General features: G+C 44.0%; 1 protein-coding gene across 1 annotated transcript in view; it reads right to left on the reverse strand.

Annotated features, from left to right (window-relative positions):
• The window catches only part of Top3a (DNA topoisomerase III alpha), a 63,731-nt gene that overhangs the window by 39,505 nt on the left and 7,976 nt on the right, over nucleotides 1-16,250 (reverse strand). The window contains exons 2-6 of the mRNA XM_037201254.1: nucleotides 10,580-10,639; nucleotides 8,043-8,116; nucleotides 7,128-7,203; nucleotides 4,183-4,291; nucleotides 3,207-3,350 (exon numbers count right to left, since the gene is read on the reverse strand). Of these exons, the coding sequence (XP_037057149.1) occupies nucleotides 3,207-3,350; nucleotides 4,183-4,291; nucleotides 7,128-7,203; nucleotides 8,043-8,116; nucleotides 10,580-10,639 (463 nt within the window). The remainder of the gene's footprint in view (nucleotides 1-3,206; nucleotides 3,351-4,182; nucleotides 4,292-7,127; nucleotides 7,204-8,042; nucleotides 8,117-10,579; nucleotides 10,640-16,250) is intronic.

Raw genomic sequence — 16,250 nt, forward strand, 5'->3', positions numbered from 1 at the left:
CAGCTGTTCTTTTCTATTGACAATCTGACAAAGGCAGGGCATGGTTGGTGCATGACTTGAATCCCACACTCAGGAGGCAGAGGCAGGCAGATCTTTGAGTTCAAGGACACCTGGTCTACATGTGAGCTCCAGGACAGTTAGGACCCCGTTAGAGGCTCATCCAAAAAAAAATCAAAAATAAATAAACAAAAATTTAAAAAAAGGACCAATAAGACATCAAAATTATGTGATTATATAAAGATTGCATTATTGATCGCTTGTGTTCCTTTTTTGGTTTCAATACCTTATATAACAGTTGTATTAAGAGGCCCGAGCTAACTCAGGTCTTCCGAGTGTTTTTCTGTGTGGCCTTGAGATTTGAATGATATTCCTTCCTTCCACTAGGCCATCGGCCATGCAAAACTGTAGCCCCAACAACAGAAAGTAAACTGTTCCTTAGAGCCTGGAATAGCAGGAACAACCTATCTGGAACATACCACAGTGTCCAAAGCTTGAGGTCTCCACTTGCTCTTTGGCTTAGACTGACCTCGACCACAGTTGCTGTGGGATCCTAGAAAATCAAGCACACAAAGCCCACATTTGCCTAGAGTATATCACCTCAAGGCCCCATGCTACAGCCCTTGATCAGGGGAGCATCCCATACAATATCATGCATAGTTGAAACTGGATGCCATTGCTTCCTTCCCACTCAAGCCAAGACTTGAAAGACATTTTCACAAGTCTGTAAGTTGGTCTAGAACTGATGAAATTCCATAGTCTGTGATCTGAGTCAAGTCTTCAACCTACACATGCTCCTGTTACATTTTTTTCTTTTTTAAATTCAGGATAATAGGGCTGGAGTATAAGTCAGGGGCAGAGAACTTGCCTAGCATGCATAAGGCCTAGGGTTCCAACCTTAGCATCACACACCTTCATACTTGATATATAAACAGCAAAAGTTATATAATACAAACTGCAAAACTTTCAAAGACACTGTGAATGGACATAAACTTAAATGGTTTCTTAAAGAGATTTGTATATCACAATCCAAATTTCTCTTTCACAAGAGTGGGACCAGCTGCTCTTCCCAAGAAGCTCAAAGCCTGTCACTTGCCACTTAGTTGGCATAATGGCCAAACAGAAGTGCAACAGATGTTTATGATCACACTAATTTATTATAGGCACGTGGGGGGGGGGCAACTTGTGCATGCCGTAAGCATATGTGAAGGCTAGAGGACAACTTGTAGGAAGTGGTTTCTTCTTTCCACTATGTGGGTCCTAGGAATAGATTCAGTTGCTCAAATGTCACCCTCACATCTTCTAGAATAAACAGTCCCCACACTACCCCAAGGTCACCTTCTATGACTTTCTCTAAAAACAATTTCTGTCCTGCAATATCGTTTTCCAAAATTCCTCGTGTGACCAATGGAAGGAGGTTGGGCCAAATGTTTAAATTCCTTCCCAGATCCAGGGGTCCAGCTATAAATGGGCTTAGAAGACTCATCCTAATCTCTGTTGAAAGTATATATTTCAGCGATCTACTTCTAAAATTTCTGACTTTATCTAAAAGTTCTACTTAATTTTCTTTTTTTTTTTTGAGACTTGGTTTTGTGTAGCCCAGGTTAGACTCAAACTCAGCAGGAGTTGAGCTGATCCTCCTGCTTCTACCTTCCAGTGCATGCACTGTTATACCCAGCTTTCCTTGCTGTTGATCAGGACCCACCACTGCCTCCCTCACAAATCAGCATTCCCTACTGCAGCCTCTCCCTTAGGACAAAGATCTTACAGTTCCTGTTCTGACTGTTAGAACACAGGCCTCAGAGAGAATCCCAGACTCCCCAGGAACCACCTTTGAATCATGACCCCACTTGTGCTGTGGAATACCTCCTCCGTCCAAAACAAAACAAAATACTAACCTGTAAGAATCAGAAACAGCCCTTTGTTTCCAGAATCCAAGACTTTCCTTTAAGATTCTGTCATGCTGCTTACAGTCTGTTACTAAATCTCTCTAATGCTGTCCCATTTTATGAGCATCATTAAGCTGGCCCTAGTCATTGCCTATATCTCTAATAAAGCTCATTCTAAGGTAATTTCGTGTCAGTATCTGGCTATGAAGCACCATCAATTTCTAACACTTGCACAACACAGGGTCTCACTACATAGACAATGCTGGCCTTGAACCTACCTCAGCCTCCTTAGGGCTGGGATTACAAGTATGCACCATCATAATTGACCACTTTACACAGGTTTAGTGCTGTTTTCATATCATGCTGGTTCCTAAAAAAGTGATGTGGGCATGTGCATGCACGCACATAAGCAAGCAAGCAAGCAAGCACGCACATACACACACACACACACACACACAGGCTCACATGTGGCACACAGAGAGCAGTCTTGAGGAGTTGGTTTTCTCCTTCCACCATCTGGTTCCTGAGGGTTTAATTCAGGTTTTCAGGCTCGGCAGCAGGCACTGAGCCATCTTGCAGGCCCTGGGGTATAAACTCTAAGCCAACATGCAAGCAGAGTCCAGCGGGAAACAGCAGGAAAGAGTTGCTGGGAGTGTGTACAGCGCTTCTCAAAGAGCTCCTTACCTCCATACAGAGCTGATAAAGGACAAGACAGGCTGTGTGGTTAAAGAGACGGTATCTTTTCCAGTTGAACTCCACGGTCCCGTCTTTGTGGTCATGAGTTACTGTATTGGAGAGACAAACAGAGCTGTCTCAGAGAAGCCACCATATGACAGACTGGAAATGATACATTCCAGGGAAAAATCAAAGCCCTTCATTCAGGGAGAGTTCCGGACAGTAAGGGCCCTTTCGGTACACTCTGACACTCTGACGGGCAGGGTGACGGGCAGCAAGGCCGAGGAACCATCACCAAACCTTCACTAAGATCTGCAGCCCCTTGTCTTCCGGGGCCTGCAGACCCCAGAGAAGAACCTCGGAGCTTTACCTTTAATTCTGTGGAAGACTTCTGGCACAAAAGCCTGAATGGCTTTGAACCTCTCCACCACAAACCCCAGCGTTGGGAACTGGCAACTGCCATAGCTGATGAGCTGCTCTGCCAGAACCTCAGGGAAAATCGCTGGAGCCGCAGGTCTGGAACCGTGTGAAGGCAGCGCCTACAAATGGAGGAACAAGAGAGCATGAACCATAAAGTTACTTTTGGTCCCAGGACCCACGGCAAGGTGCCACTCGGGCAACGGGCAGTCCCATCTAGCTCCTCACCGATCCTCAGGTCCAGCTCTTGCCTCACGTCCACGGCATCACTTACTCTCTGGTCAGGCTCAGTTAGGTTTTCACAGGCTGCCCTGACGGCGCGGGGCGTGATCTCAGAGAAACGGGCTCTCAACACCTGTAGATTGGGCTTGACTGTAGGAGAGAAGGAAGCAGACGCCAAACTTAATCAAAAGTGCAGCAGCACAAAAGCAACCGCTCTTCTTCTTTTTCCTCCAGGCAGGGTTTCTCTGTGCAGCCCCGGCTGTCCTGGGACTCGCTCTGTAGACCAGGCTGGCCTCGAACTCAGAGATCCACCTGCCTCTGCCTCCCGAGCGCTAGGATCAAAGGTTTTCACCACCGCTGCCTGGCTAGAATTTAATTTAAGTGTTGTCAGAAATGACAGTGGAGTCAATTTCAGCTGAACCAAGATACTTTTGGTGAACTTTTTGAGACTTAAATCTTTTTTTTTTTGGTTTTCGAGACAGGGTTTCTCTGTGTAGCTTTGCGCCTTTCCTGGGACTCACTTGGTAGCCCAGGCTGGCCTCGAACTCACAGAGATCCGCCTGGCTCTGCCTCCCGAGTGCTGGTATTAAAGGCGTGTGCCACCACCGCCCGGCCGAGACTTAAATCTTACTTGGATCTTTTGGCTTAAATTTAGGGAAAAAACAACTTGAACAGTTAAAAGATCTCTTAAAATTTTATTTTAGGAAGCCGGGCAGTGGTGGCACATACCTTTAATCCCAGCACTTGGGAGCAGAGGCAGGTGGATCTCTGAGAGGACAGCCTGGTTTATAGAGCGAGTTCCAGGACTGTTGCACAGAGAAACCCTGTCTCCAAAACCAAAATATATATATGTATATTATTTTTAATGATAAGTATGTGTGTGTGCACGGCTCTGTGTATGACTCAGGGAGGACCGTGTATGGAGGAACTTGGCCATAGTCCTCTTAACAAGCCCCAAGCAGACACTCAGCAGCAGACTCACCAGCCTTGCATACATGGATAATCTCAAATCCGATGTTTTCACCTTCTCTGTCACAGTCAGTCCAGATCACCAGTGCCTGACAATGCTGGGTCTCTCGTTCCAGAGTCCTCTGAAATTACAAGGCGAAAGAGCAGTCAGCAGGGAAATTACTGGGCTCCTTTTCACTAAAGAATCTGATTTAGGAGGCTGGAGAGATGGCTCCGTGGCTGTTCTTCCAGAGGAACACGTGGCAGCTCACAGCCACCTGTTCCAGGGGATCTGACCCTCCTCTAGCCTCGGGGCAGCAGACATGCATGTGGTGCACAGACAAGCATGCAGGCAAATACCTACACACATAAAACAAAACTAAGTTAAATTTAAAGAAAGAAACCTGACTTAGCTAGGCAACATAGCTCATGTCTGTAACCCCGCACTGGATTACACTGAGGTAGACCACTGTGAGTTTCTGGTTAGCCTGGGCTACAGAGTGAAACCCTGCTTCAAAACCCAAACCAACCAAAGAAACAAACAAAAAACTCAAACAGAAACAAAAACAAAACAACAGAGTCCATGAAGAAATGGGACTGAGGATCAGCACTGATCTTGGTGTATTCAAACTTTGGGGGAGGTGGGGGCACAGAGCAGAGGAAATTGCTCATGATATGTATGGTGTCTGCTACAATCCCAGACCTGGGTATATATAGAAGATGGAGGGTTTCACACAACTTCATCAGTATGATAAAATCAAAACTCAGCTGTGACACACTTCTACCATCAGTTCTGATCAAGTTTCAGTCACTGAGTAAATTCCTTCCTAACCTCCTCCCCAGACAAGGCAGCTTAGGCTGGTCCAGCACTGGCCTCATAATTGAGGATGATCTTCAACTCTAGCTCCTTCTGTTTCCGTCTCCCCCTTGCTGGGGTTACCGGCGTGTGCTATTACACCTGGTTTATGGAGCATGAAGACTAACCCAGGGCTTCTTACATACTGGGAAAGTATTCTAAAAAATGAGCTACATTCTCAGGCCTGTTCCCTGAGTTTCACAATAATAAAACTTTCCCAGTTAGAACACAGTGCCTTGAACTGGTAATTTACCCTCCCACCCCCATTATTATTATTATTGTTACTGTGTGGGAGGGCATGTGGATGCTGTGGGGCGTTTACCCACCACCCCCACAGCTTCCCAGAGTTTTCTTGAGTGCGAGCAGCAGGAAATATTAGATAGAAGGATTTATAGCGGAGAATCTTGCGGAGATAAACAGATAGAAAATAAAGGATAGCCTCGAGAGGGCCTGGAACCTATTCCAATGGGCCCGGACTGTCTCTGGTCCAGGGTTTTTATAGAGACGCCAAGGGGTGGAGCAAAAGACCTCCTCCCCCAGCACAGCCAAGTGCAGACCATCTCAGACACCTGCACTCAGGCCCATGGTCCTGATCATCCTCTATTCGGACCTGCTGGGTAAAGCCACGAGGAACCCCAGAACGGGCTCCCACAGGATGCCACACAACAACTTTGTGGAATCAGTTCTGTCCTTTCACCTTAAAAAATATTTAAAATTTTTCATTATTTTTAATTATGTGTATGTGTGTGTTGGTGTGTGGAGTATGTGTATTTGAAGGCAATGTCGGAAGGGGCTGGAAGTATTGGATCTCCTAGAACTGGAATTTCAGGTGGTTGTGTGCTGCCTGAAGTGTGAGTTGTGTGTACTCTTAACCACAGAGCCATCTCTCCAGCCTGTTTTTTTTTTTTTAATATATTTTTCATTTGTGTATATGTGCGTTTCTGTGTGAGTATACACACAGGTGCGCGGGGGGAGGGGGAGTGCCTTCGGAGTTTAGAAGAGGATGTTAGATCCCTTGGAGCTGGAGTTACAAGCATTGGAGAGCAGCCCACCCGGATGCTGGGAACTGAACTTGGGAACTTTGGAAGAACAGGAAACACTTTTCAGCACTGAGCCAAATCAAGCTCTTTCCATCTCTACATTGGTTCTTAGCAGTGAACACAGGCCACGAGGCTTTTGCTGACCTGACAGTTTTCTTTCCTGTTCTTTTCCTTTTTAAAGACAGGGTTTCTCTGTGTACTCCTAGCTGCCTAGAACTCACTCTGTAGCCCAGGCTGGCCTCAAATTCACAGAGATCTGCCTGTCTCTGCCTCCCGAGTGCTGGGACTAATGGTGTGCACCACCACTGCCTGGCTGACAGTTTTCCTTTCTGAGACAGGGTCTCAGTATGGAGTCCTGGTTAACCTGGTACTTGCTATGTAGACTGAGAGGTCTACCTGCCTCTGCTTCATAACAATTTACTTTTAAACAACCAATTATACTTTGTACTTTTTTTCAAGACAAGGTCTGCTAAGTAGTCCTCACTGGCCTTGAACTGGCAATGATCTTCCTGCCTCTCCCTTGGAAGGAAGAGATGTGGGTCCATATTATTCCATCTTACTTTGAAGCTTTTAGAGTTTACCTAAGGGTGAGATGGGGGCTAGAATTAATTATTGAGTAACATTTATTCCTTGAATTTCATTTTAAAAGTTCCTTGGGTTCTTACTTAGGTAGCTCATGCCTGTCATCCCAGCACTTTGTGAGAAGAGACAGGAGTATCTGTGCACGGTGAGGCCAACCTGGGCTACATGGCAACACCATGTCTTCAAAACAAAATGAAACACTTCATTTATACAATGGGTGGAAAAACATTTTAAAGTCATGATACTGGTTGGGCATGGCGGTGTACACCTTTAATCCAGCAGAGGCAGGTGGATCTCTACGAGTTTGGGGCTAGTCTGGTCTACATACTGTACTCAGGCCAACCAAGGTTACATAGTGAGACTCTATCTCAAAAAAATCAACAATTAATTATGATACTGAGGTTGGTGGGAAATTCCAATGCATCGAAATGAAGAAATCATTCAGTTCAATGACTTGCAGTTGTTTTAATCTCAGTGTCACATATCTTCCAAAGATCTTACCTTGATGTCTATAAAATTTTCTGGGCAGTACTTTTCAATTTCTGCTTCAAAGAGGACTAGGGGGTTGCAGCTGTGCCTAGAATAGAAACAAAAACACAAAGCCTTCACCAACAAGGGACAGAGAACCCTACGTCAGGAATGTATAACTCCAGCAGGTGCATAGGCTGCCCTTTCCTAGGAAATGGCCTAGAGAGCTGGAGACAGAGATGCTACTCAGAAGGCCAAACAGAAGAACCACTAGATCCCAGGGATTCAAAGCCAGCCTGAGCAGACCATGACTCAAAAACAAAAACAAAAACAAAAACAAAACAACCAAACCAGAACCAAAGAAATAAGGCTGGGCAAGGTAGCATGTGCCAGACATCCAGTACTTGGAAATATTAGTCAGAAAGACTGTAGATAGATCATGTCTCAAAAGAGAGGAAAGGAAAAGTGATCAAAGGATTAAAAGTAAAGCTATGAGTTTCTGCATAACACACTGTCCACTCTCCCAAGCAGATTAACAGGAGATGCAGACAAGAAACTCGGGAGTCAGGCCAGGCAGATCTCTGTGAGTTCAAGGCCAGCCTGGTCTACAGAGTGAGATCCAGGACAGGCACCAAAACTACACAGAGAAACCCTGTCTCAAAAAAACAAAAACAAAACAAAAAAGAAACTCAGGAGCCCATTCATGCACATCTGCAATGGAATAAATGCAATCCGGACTTCACTGAAGGGTCTACTTAGGGGAACACATCAAAGTGGGTATTTATTCTAAAGGTATGATAAAACTTATAGCAGATCATATAACCCTAGGTAATTTTAGAATTACAAATTAGTATTTACAAATTATTATAAATGACATGGTAACATCAACATGCTTCAAAATCCCTGTAATATTTTTCACAACTTACTTCCCATACTAATTTTACTGACCATTTCCGAAACTTCATCTGGAAATCATGAGCCAGCAAATGTCCAGAGACTGAAGTCATTATCATAGTAACATTCTGAGTAACAACAAAACGAAAGTTAGTCTTTCTGTAGTTGCACTTTGCCAATCATTCAATGGAAAGAAGAACAATGAACAGACCTCAGGACAAACACAGCTGACGGAGAAGAAAGGACCACAAACTTAACTGCAAAGCCAAAATCACAACCATGGGGCACAACCACCATTAACCCCCCTCCCTCTGACCACAAACTTAGAGATCCACCCACCCCTGTCTCCCAATTGCTGAGATTAAAGGTGCGGGTCACAATGCCCCACTACCATTGTTTATTTTTAAAAAATGTGTTTATTTTACTTTATGTGTATGGATTATTTTGCCTGTATGTATGCGCACCATGTTCATGGAGGTCAGAAGAGGGTAGCAGATCCCCTACAACTAGAGTTTAGGATGGTTGTGTGGGTGCTGGGAACAGAACCTGGGTCCTCTGCAAGAGCATCAAGCGCTCTTAACGGCTGAGCCACCTCTCCAGCCCCAATAATCACCGTTCTAATATCAGTTCCATGATGCCTTTTGGATCATTTAAGATTTCCTCAGGACGCCAGGCATGGTGGCACATGCTTTTGATCCTAGCACTTGGGAGGTAGAGGAAGGTATATCTCTTTGTGTTCCAGGCCACCAGGACTACATAGTAAGATTGGGAAAAAAAAAATCTCAGGGACAAGAGAGTTGTAACTGTCATTGAGTGGTTAAGTACTCAGTTTGAGGCCCCATGTTCCTTCCCCAACACAACATTTTGGAATGTGTGTAGTAGACAGATGAGGTCTTCAAAGTACTGTATATTAGCTTCTTTCTTGTTAAACAGTGGAGACAGGACCAAAGTCTATTGAAAAGATATCTCCCTATGTTATAAAATTATCAGATATGGGGATACATAGCACAGTTGGTAGAGTGCTGGCCTAGCATGCGTGAAGCCCAGAGCCCAGTCTCCAGCACTGTATAAACCAGACACGAAGGTGTATGTGTGTACTCTCCAGCATTTAGGAGGCAGTGGCAGAATGATCTGTAATTCAAGCCAATCTTCAATTACATAGACTACATTATCACCTGTAACCACAGACCACATATAAATATATGGTTTTTCCAAGACAAGGTTTCTCTGTGCCCTGGAACTCACTTTGTAGACCAGGCTGGCCTCGAATTTACAGAGACCCAACTGCCTCTGTCTCTAGATGCTGGGATTAAAGGCGTGAGCCGTTGCCGCTGCTGCTGCCACCACCACTACCTGCTGGACCTTTATAACTTAGGTAAAATACAAGCGATTTAGAGAGGATCTAGGGATCTGCAAGGACATGTTAGCTTTTTTTCCTTTACTTATTCATATTTATTTATTTTAATTAACTTATTCATTTACTATGTGGAGGTGAAGACAAGTGTTAGCAGTTGGTTTTCTCTCTCTAAAATGTGGGTTCCAGAAGTTGAATTCAAGTCATCAAGCTTGAAAGCAAGAGTCTTTACCTGCTGAGTCATCTTCTAGCCCCTTTCATTTTTTTGAAACAGGGTCTCACTACATAGCCCTGGTGTTCTGGCTAATTTTATGTCAGCTTGACACAAGCTAGAGTCATATGAAAGGAGAGAACCTCAATTGAGAGAATGCCTCCATAAGATCCAACTATTGCCAGGCGGTGGTGGTGCACACCTTTAATCCCAGCACTTGGGAGGCAGAGGCATGCAGATCTCTGAGTTGAGGCCAGCCTGGTCTACAGAGTGAGTTCTAGAATAGCCAGGGCTACACAGAGAAACCCTATCTCAAAAAAAAAAAAAAAAAAAGAATGATGAGAGAGGGCCCAGTCTGTTGTGGTGGGGCCACCCTTGGGCTAGTAGTCCTGGGTTCTATAAGAAAGCAGACTGAGCAACCCATGAGGAACAAGCCAATGAGCAGCATCCCTCCATGGACACTGCATCAGCTTCTGCCTCCAGGTTCCTGCCCTGTTTCAGTTCCTGCCCTTCTTTTGATGATAAACTGTGATATGGATCTTGGAGGTGGTGGCACACACCTTAAATCGGATCTCTGTGAGTTTGAGGCCAGCCTGGTCTACAAAGAGAGTTCCAGGACAGCCAAAACTGTTACACAGATAAACCCTATCTGGAAAAACCCAAATAACAACAAACCCAAACAACAACAACAACAACAGCAAACTGTGATGTGGAAGCAAAACCTGAATAAACCCTTTATCAGTTGCTTCCGTCATGGTGTTTCATCAGCAATAGTTACCCTATGACTTGGTTGCAACTTAAAAATAACCCTCCTGCCTCAGCTTCCCAAATACTAGGATTATGATGGTCTGTGGTTACAGGTGATAACGTAGTCTATGTAACTGAAGACAAGTGTTAGCAGTTGGTTTTCTCCCTCTACAATGTGGGTTCCAGAAGTTGAATTCTGGGCTAGAAACAGGGTCAAAAGACTAACCACCATGTCAGTCTTACATGTCAGCTTTATGATGGAAGCACGTTAGTACCTACCTGTCCATACAGATGATAGTCAAATTCATAAATCTTGTTGAATTTAGAAAAGCCTTCTTTCTGTAAAGCACAAGAAAAATATGTAAAAATTTCAAATCATATTAAAAAAAAAAAACAACAAATGACTCCTCAACATAAAGAACGAGTAATACCCACAGAATGGGAGAAGAGGAAACTAAAAAAAAGCAAGTGCAACTTGACACACAAGCATTTAAGAGGCTATGAGTTAAATGAGCTTGAAGCCTGCCTGGGCTACAGAGACCAAGTTTAAACAAACAAACAAAAAACAAAAATACTATTTCCTAATCATAAAGATGAAGCAGGTTGGGCTGTAGCTCAATAAAAGACAGTTTGCCTCCAGTGCACAAAGCCATAGGTTCAATCACCAGTTGTGTGTGGTGGCACATGACTTCAATCCCAGCACTCAGGAGGCAGAGGCACAGGCCAGCCTGGTCTACATAGTGAGTTCTAGGACACCAAGGGCTACATAGGGAGACTCTGTCTCAAATGAAAAAGAAAAAAGAAAAAGAAAACTAGGCTAAATAATCAAGATCATTTATTAATATAGCTACCAAGCATTAAATCTATGGAGTCTGTATGCTAGAAGGTAAATTCTGAATCAAGCCAACAATGCAGATGAGTAAGTAGACTTGTCCAAGGTCACGTGACAAATCAATGGCAAATCTTGTCCCTCTGTTCCTTCCTCTCTCTACATTTTTGCTATTTCAAGGTTATACAACCAATAAACCAAAAAACTTGTAACTCATGTTACTGACTTTTCTGAACCTCAATTTACGCCTAAATAAAGTCGTTTTTGAGGCTCCTTCTGATTCTGAAAACCCATTCTTCAGCTACAGTTAGGGAGGAACAAGACCTGTTCAGACCAAACTCCCCTCCTCAGCCATCAACCAGTCAGCTGCAGCAGCTTACACCTGCTGTATGGACACAGAATACAGCAGGAAGGCTGGTTGCCTGGAGACTGGCACACTCAGGGGCCCAGAAGGAACACAACAGAAGACTGTCCTTCAGCCTCAAAGAGACACATTTCCTGTGTGGAACACTAGGTAAATTGGTCTTGGAGGCAAAATGGTACATGTGGTTTTTTTTTTTGTTTGTTTGTTTGTTTTCTTTTTGGTGTGCTGGGAATGGAACCAGGGCTTGAAGCATACATGACCATACTCTCAAACCTGTAAGGGCAATCCCCCCCACCCCCCATCCCCCCACTCCTACAAGACAGGGTTTCTCTGTGTAGCTTTGGTGCCTGTCCTGGAACTCACTTTGTAGACCAGGCTGGCCTCAAACACACAGAGATCTGCCTGGCTCTGCCTCCTGAATGCTGGGATTAAAAATGTGTGCCACCATTGCTCGGCCAGGGAAAAATTTGAAAGGGAAATCACCACTATCTGATAACTACGAGTACAATGTTGACTAACTCTAGGAAAAGGCTGGGTAGCCTAGGCTTATAATCCTAGATACTTATAAAGCCTAGGTAGTAGGATTGAAAGTTAAGGCAGTCCTGGGCAACCTAGTGAGCCTGTCTCAAGGTAAAAAGTTTAAAAAACACTGGGTGTTCGACTGGGCATAGTCAGTCAGTAAAGTGTTCACCATACCAACCACGAGGAACTGAGTTTGGATCCCCAGCACCAAAGTCCCCAGCTGGGTGCTGGTGTAGTGCCCCTGTGACCCTGACCCTGGGGAGAGGGAAGCAGAGACAGGAGGAGCCCTAGAATTTTCTGGCCAGCTAGTCTAGTCAAGGGTGGGTTCCAGGTTCAATGAAAGACATGTCAAAAAAAAAAAAAAAAAAAAAAAAAAACCAAGGTGAAAAGCAATAAATGAAAACATCAGACATCATCCTCTAGTCTCCATGTGCACACACGTTTGCACATACAAAATGTAGTAGTTTGGGGCTGGAGAGATGGCTCATAGGTTAAGAACACTGGCTGTTCTTCCAGAGGTCCTGAGTCCAATTCCCAGCACCCATACGGTGACTCACAACCATCTGTAATGAGATCTGGCTCCCTCTTCTGGCCTTCAGGGATACATGCAAACAGAACACTGTATACATAATAAATAAATAAATAAATCTTTAAAAAAACAACCAAACAAAAAAACAACCAAACCAAATGTAGTGGTTTGAGTGAGAATGGCCCCCATAGACACATATATTTTAATGATTAGTCACCAGGGAGTAGAACTCTTTGAAAAGATTAGGGGGTGTGACCTTGTTGGGGGAAGTGTGTCAATGAGGGCTTAGAGAGTTTCTGAGGTCCAGTCTCTCTCTGCCTGCTGCCTATAGATAAGGATGTAAAGCTCTCAGCTACTGCTTCATACATGCCTGCCTGTGCGCTATCATGCTCCCAACCATAATAATGGACTAACCCTCTGAAACTGTAAGTAAGCCCCCAATTAAATGCTTTCTTGTATAAGAGTTGCCTTGGTCATGGTGTCTCTTCACAGCAATAGAACAGTGACTAAGACACACACACACACACACACACACACACACGCACGCACGCACGCACGCACTCATGCATGTACTCAAACCCCAAACACAATAAAAATGCTGGGTGGGGTGATACACACCTTTAAACCCAAACTTTGAGAGGTGGAGATGGAAGGATCATTAATTTAAGGTTATCTTTAACTATATAATGAGTGCAATGCCAACCTGGTTACATGAAACCTGGGCTTAAAAGAAAAATAATAAATTAAAAAAAAAAAAAAAAAACTCAAACTAAGAAAAAACAACCAAAAAAGGAAATCATGTAATAGAATAGTTTCTGACTCCTCTTTACTGTTTTTCTATAACAATTTGGTCTCATTCATTCGTTCTTTTTTTTTTTCTTTTATGTATGTGAATGGAGGAGGAAGAGGAGGGCTGGGTGGTGGCGCACGCCTTTAATCCCAGTACTCGGAGGCAGAGGCAGGTGGATCTCTGAGTTCAAGGCCAGCCTGGACTACAGAGTGAGTTCCAGGACATCCAGAGCTACACAGAGAAAAAAAAAAGAAAAGAAAAAGAAATAGTAGTAGTCAGAGGCTGGAGAGATGGCTCAGCAGTTAAGAGCACTGGCTGCTCTTACAGAGGACACAGGTTCAATTCCTAGCACCAACATGGTGGATTAAAACCATCTGTAACTCCAGTTCCCAGGGATCTGACACTCTTTTCTGACCTCTGTGGGCACCAAGCACACGTGTGGTACAGACATACATAAAGGCAAAACACTCATACACATACAATTTAAAAATCAAAAGAATAAATCTCTTCTTTAATCAATGAGATCAAGAGTCCTCAAAAGGTAACCCTGATATTAATAGCTATCTAGTAAACTTTGTTTTAAAGACAAGAGACTCCTATAGCATAGGTTGGCCTCAAACTTCTGTAGTCAAGAATGACTTTGAACTTATCCACCTTGTCAGTGCTGGGATAACAGGTGTGCATCACCATGCCTTGTCTACTCTAGTAAACTAGCATAAAGAATATACTTTATGGCTGGGTGGAGGTGGTGTATTCCCTTATTTCCAGCACTTGAAAAACAAGAACAAAAAGATATACTTTATGATTCCATTACTAGGTTCTTTTTTTTTTGTTGTTTGTTTGTTTTTTGAGACAGAGTTTCTGTATATAACAGCTTTAGCTGACCTGGAACTTGCTTTGTAGACCAGGCTAGCCTCAAACTCAGAGATCTACCTGCTGCTGCCTCAGAAGTGCTGAGATTAAAGGTGTGCAACACCCAGCCTCCACTCCCTTTTTCAAATCTGTTTCAAAGCTGTTATAAAGCTGCCACGAGCACAACTTCATTTTGAGTTGTATGTATGCCTAAGTCTTAACTACTCCATTAGAGTTTAAACTCTCTTAAAGACAGGGATCCTGTCCCACGCTGACCATCAACAGGCTGTTCCAGGGAGAAAAACCAACGAGATTTAGCCAGAGTTCTTAGAGAGGTAGTATATTATAGAATAGATGGACAAACAGCTAGATAACTAAACTCACTGATGACAGAGAGGTGAGACCAAAAGAGATAAAAAGGTTGAAAAGAGGAGAGAATGGGTGGGGAGGATGCCTGGGAAACACCACAAAAGAGACTACATTTAGGATGTCTTATTTTTTTCTTTTAAAAGATGAATTGGGCTAGAGAGATGGTTCAGTGGCTAAGAGCACTGGCAACTCTTCTGGAGAACCCAGGTTCAATTCCCAGCACCACACAGAGGCTCATCTGTCTGCAGCTCCAGACCCAGAGGATTTGAGCCCTTTTCTGGCCTCCATGGGCACTAGGCACACACATAGTACACTTACATACATGCAGGCAGAAAACCCACACACATCAAAATTTTTAAGAAGAGCACTGTACTGTGTGCTCTTGTCTGCTGTAGGCAATAAATGTCTCCCCCCCACCCCCACTCTGACTACACTTATTGTTGGCTTTGTGTTCACCAAGATTCAAGACTTCAAACTTGTGTTCAGTTATAATTCCAAGTGGAACCCACATTTGCAAAATTATGGTCAACTTTTACTTTATTTAAAATTTCTTTATAGATTTATTTTTGTTCTATACCTACGTATGTTTTGCCTACATGTATGTCTGTGTACCATGTACACCCAGTGTCCATGGGAGGCAGAAGAGAACATCCGATTTCCCGGTTGTTGTGAACTGTCATATGGGTACTGGGCGTCAAACCCAGGTCCTCTATAAGAGTGGCCAGTGTTCTCAAGTGCTGAGCCTCCCTCCAGCCCCATCTCTCCAGCCCCATCTCTCCAGCCCCACCCTGCTTCCCCTGCATCACTACAAAACTACCCAGCAGCGTTCAGAACTCTGTCTTCTCCCATGAGAGCTCGGTGCTGTCTTTCCATCTCCTGCCTCTTACTCTTCAAATACTCGGCTGCCAGTGACTTTATGAAACCCAAGAGTTTCAACACTCTTGCCACTCACTAATCTCCCTGAGGGTGGTGCAAGGGCTTAGCAGGTTAAAGTGCTCGCCATGGAAACCTCACAACCCAGGGTTGGACAAACAAAAATAGAGGGTGAGGTGGCTGACTGTGTTCGTGTATGTACTTTGCATACCCCTACTGCCATGTGTTAAGGCCAATACATTTCCTATATCAGACTAAGGAGGTATTCCAGACCCCATGACGAGATCTTGGTTTTGGAACACTGTTTTACTTAATGTACCAATTGGGTTCTAAAGAAAACTTAAGTTTCTCCTGTACCTCCAAAAGGTTGTGCTAAAATAGGCAGCTTTCCCCTGACCCCTGGATGCTTCTTGATAAAGTTAACTTGGCAAAATACAGGAAGAATTCATCAAGGTCACAGGGTATTAAAGTAAGGTAGAGTATGTGGGTGAAAGTGGCTAGTCAGATAGGCCTCCCTTCCTCATGGCCACTAGTGAGGGAGGATGGGATACAGGGAACTCAGGGATCACTGTTGAGTATGGTCTTTTTACTTTCCTTGTGGTTGCTCATGGAAGGAGAAGGGAAAGTCACAGGAAAATCTGCAGAGGATGCTCTGAAGAAGACAAAGGAGCTATGGAAGACGTTTCAGTGTCTCTTCTCGTCTTACAGAGAGTAACAAGGCACTCCTAAACTGTAACAGTTTAATCTAGCCCTTCAAAAGAAGAAAGGCCTGCTACTTTCTGCATTCCATCTTGGCCTTAATTTTGATAATAAAAATGGCTT

This window comes from Peromyscus leucopus, chromosome 8b, assembly GCF_004664715.2.
Source record: "Peromyscus leucopus breed LL Stock chromosome 8b, UCI_PerLeu_2.1, whole genome shotgun sequence".
In the NCBI taxonomy this organism is placed as follows: domain Eukaryota; kingdom Metazoa; phylum Chordata; class Mammalia; order Rodentia; family Cricetidae; genus Peromyscus; species Peromyscus leucopus.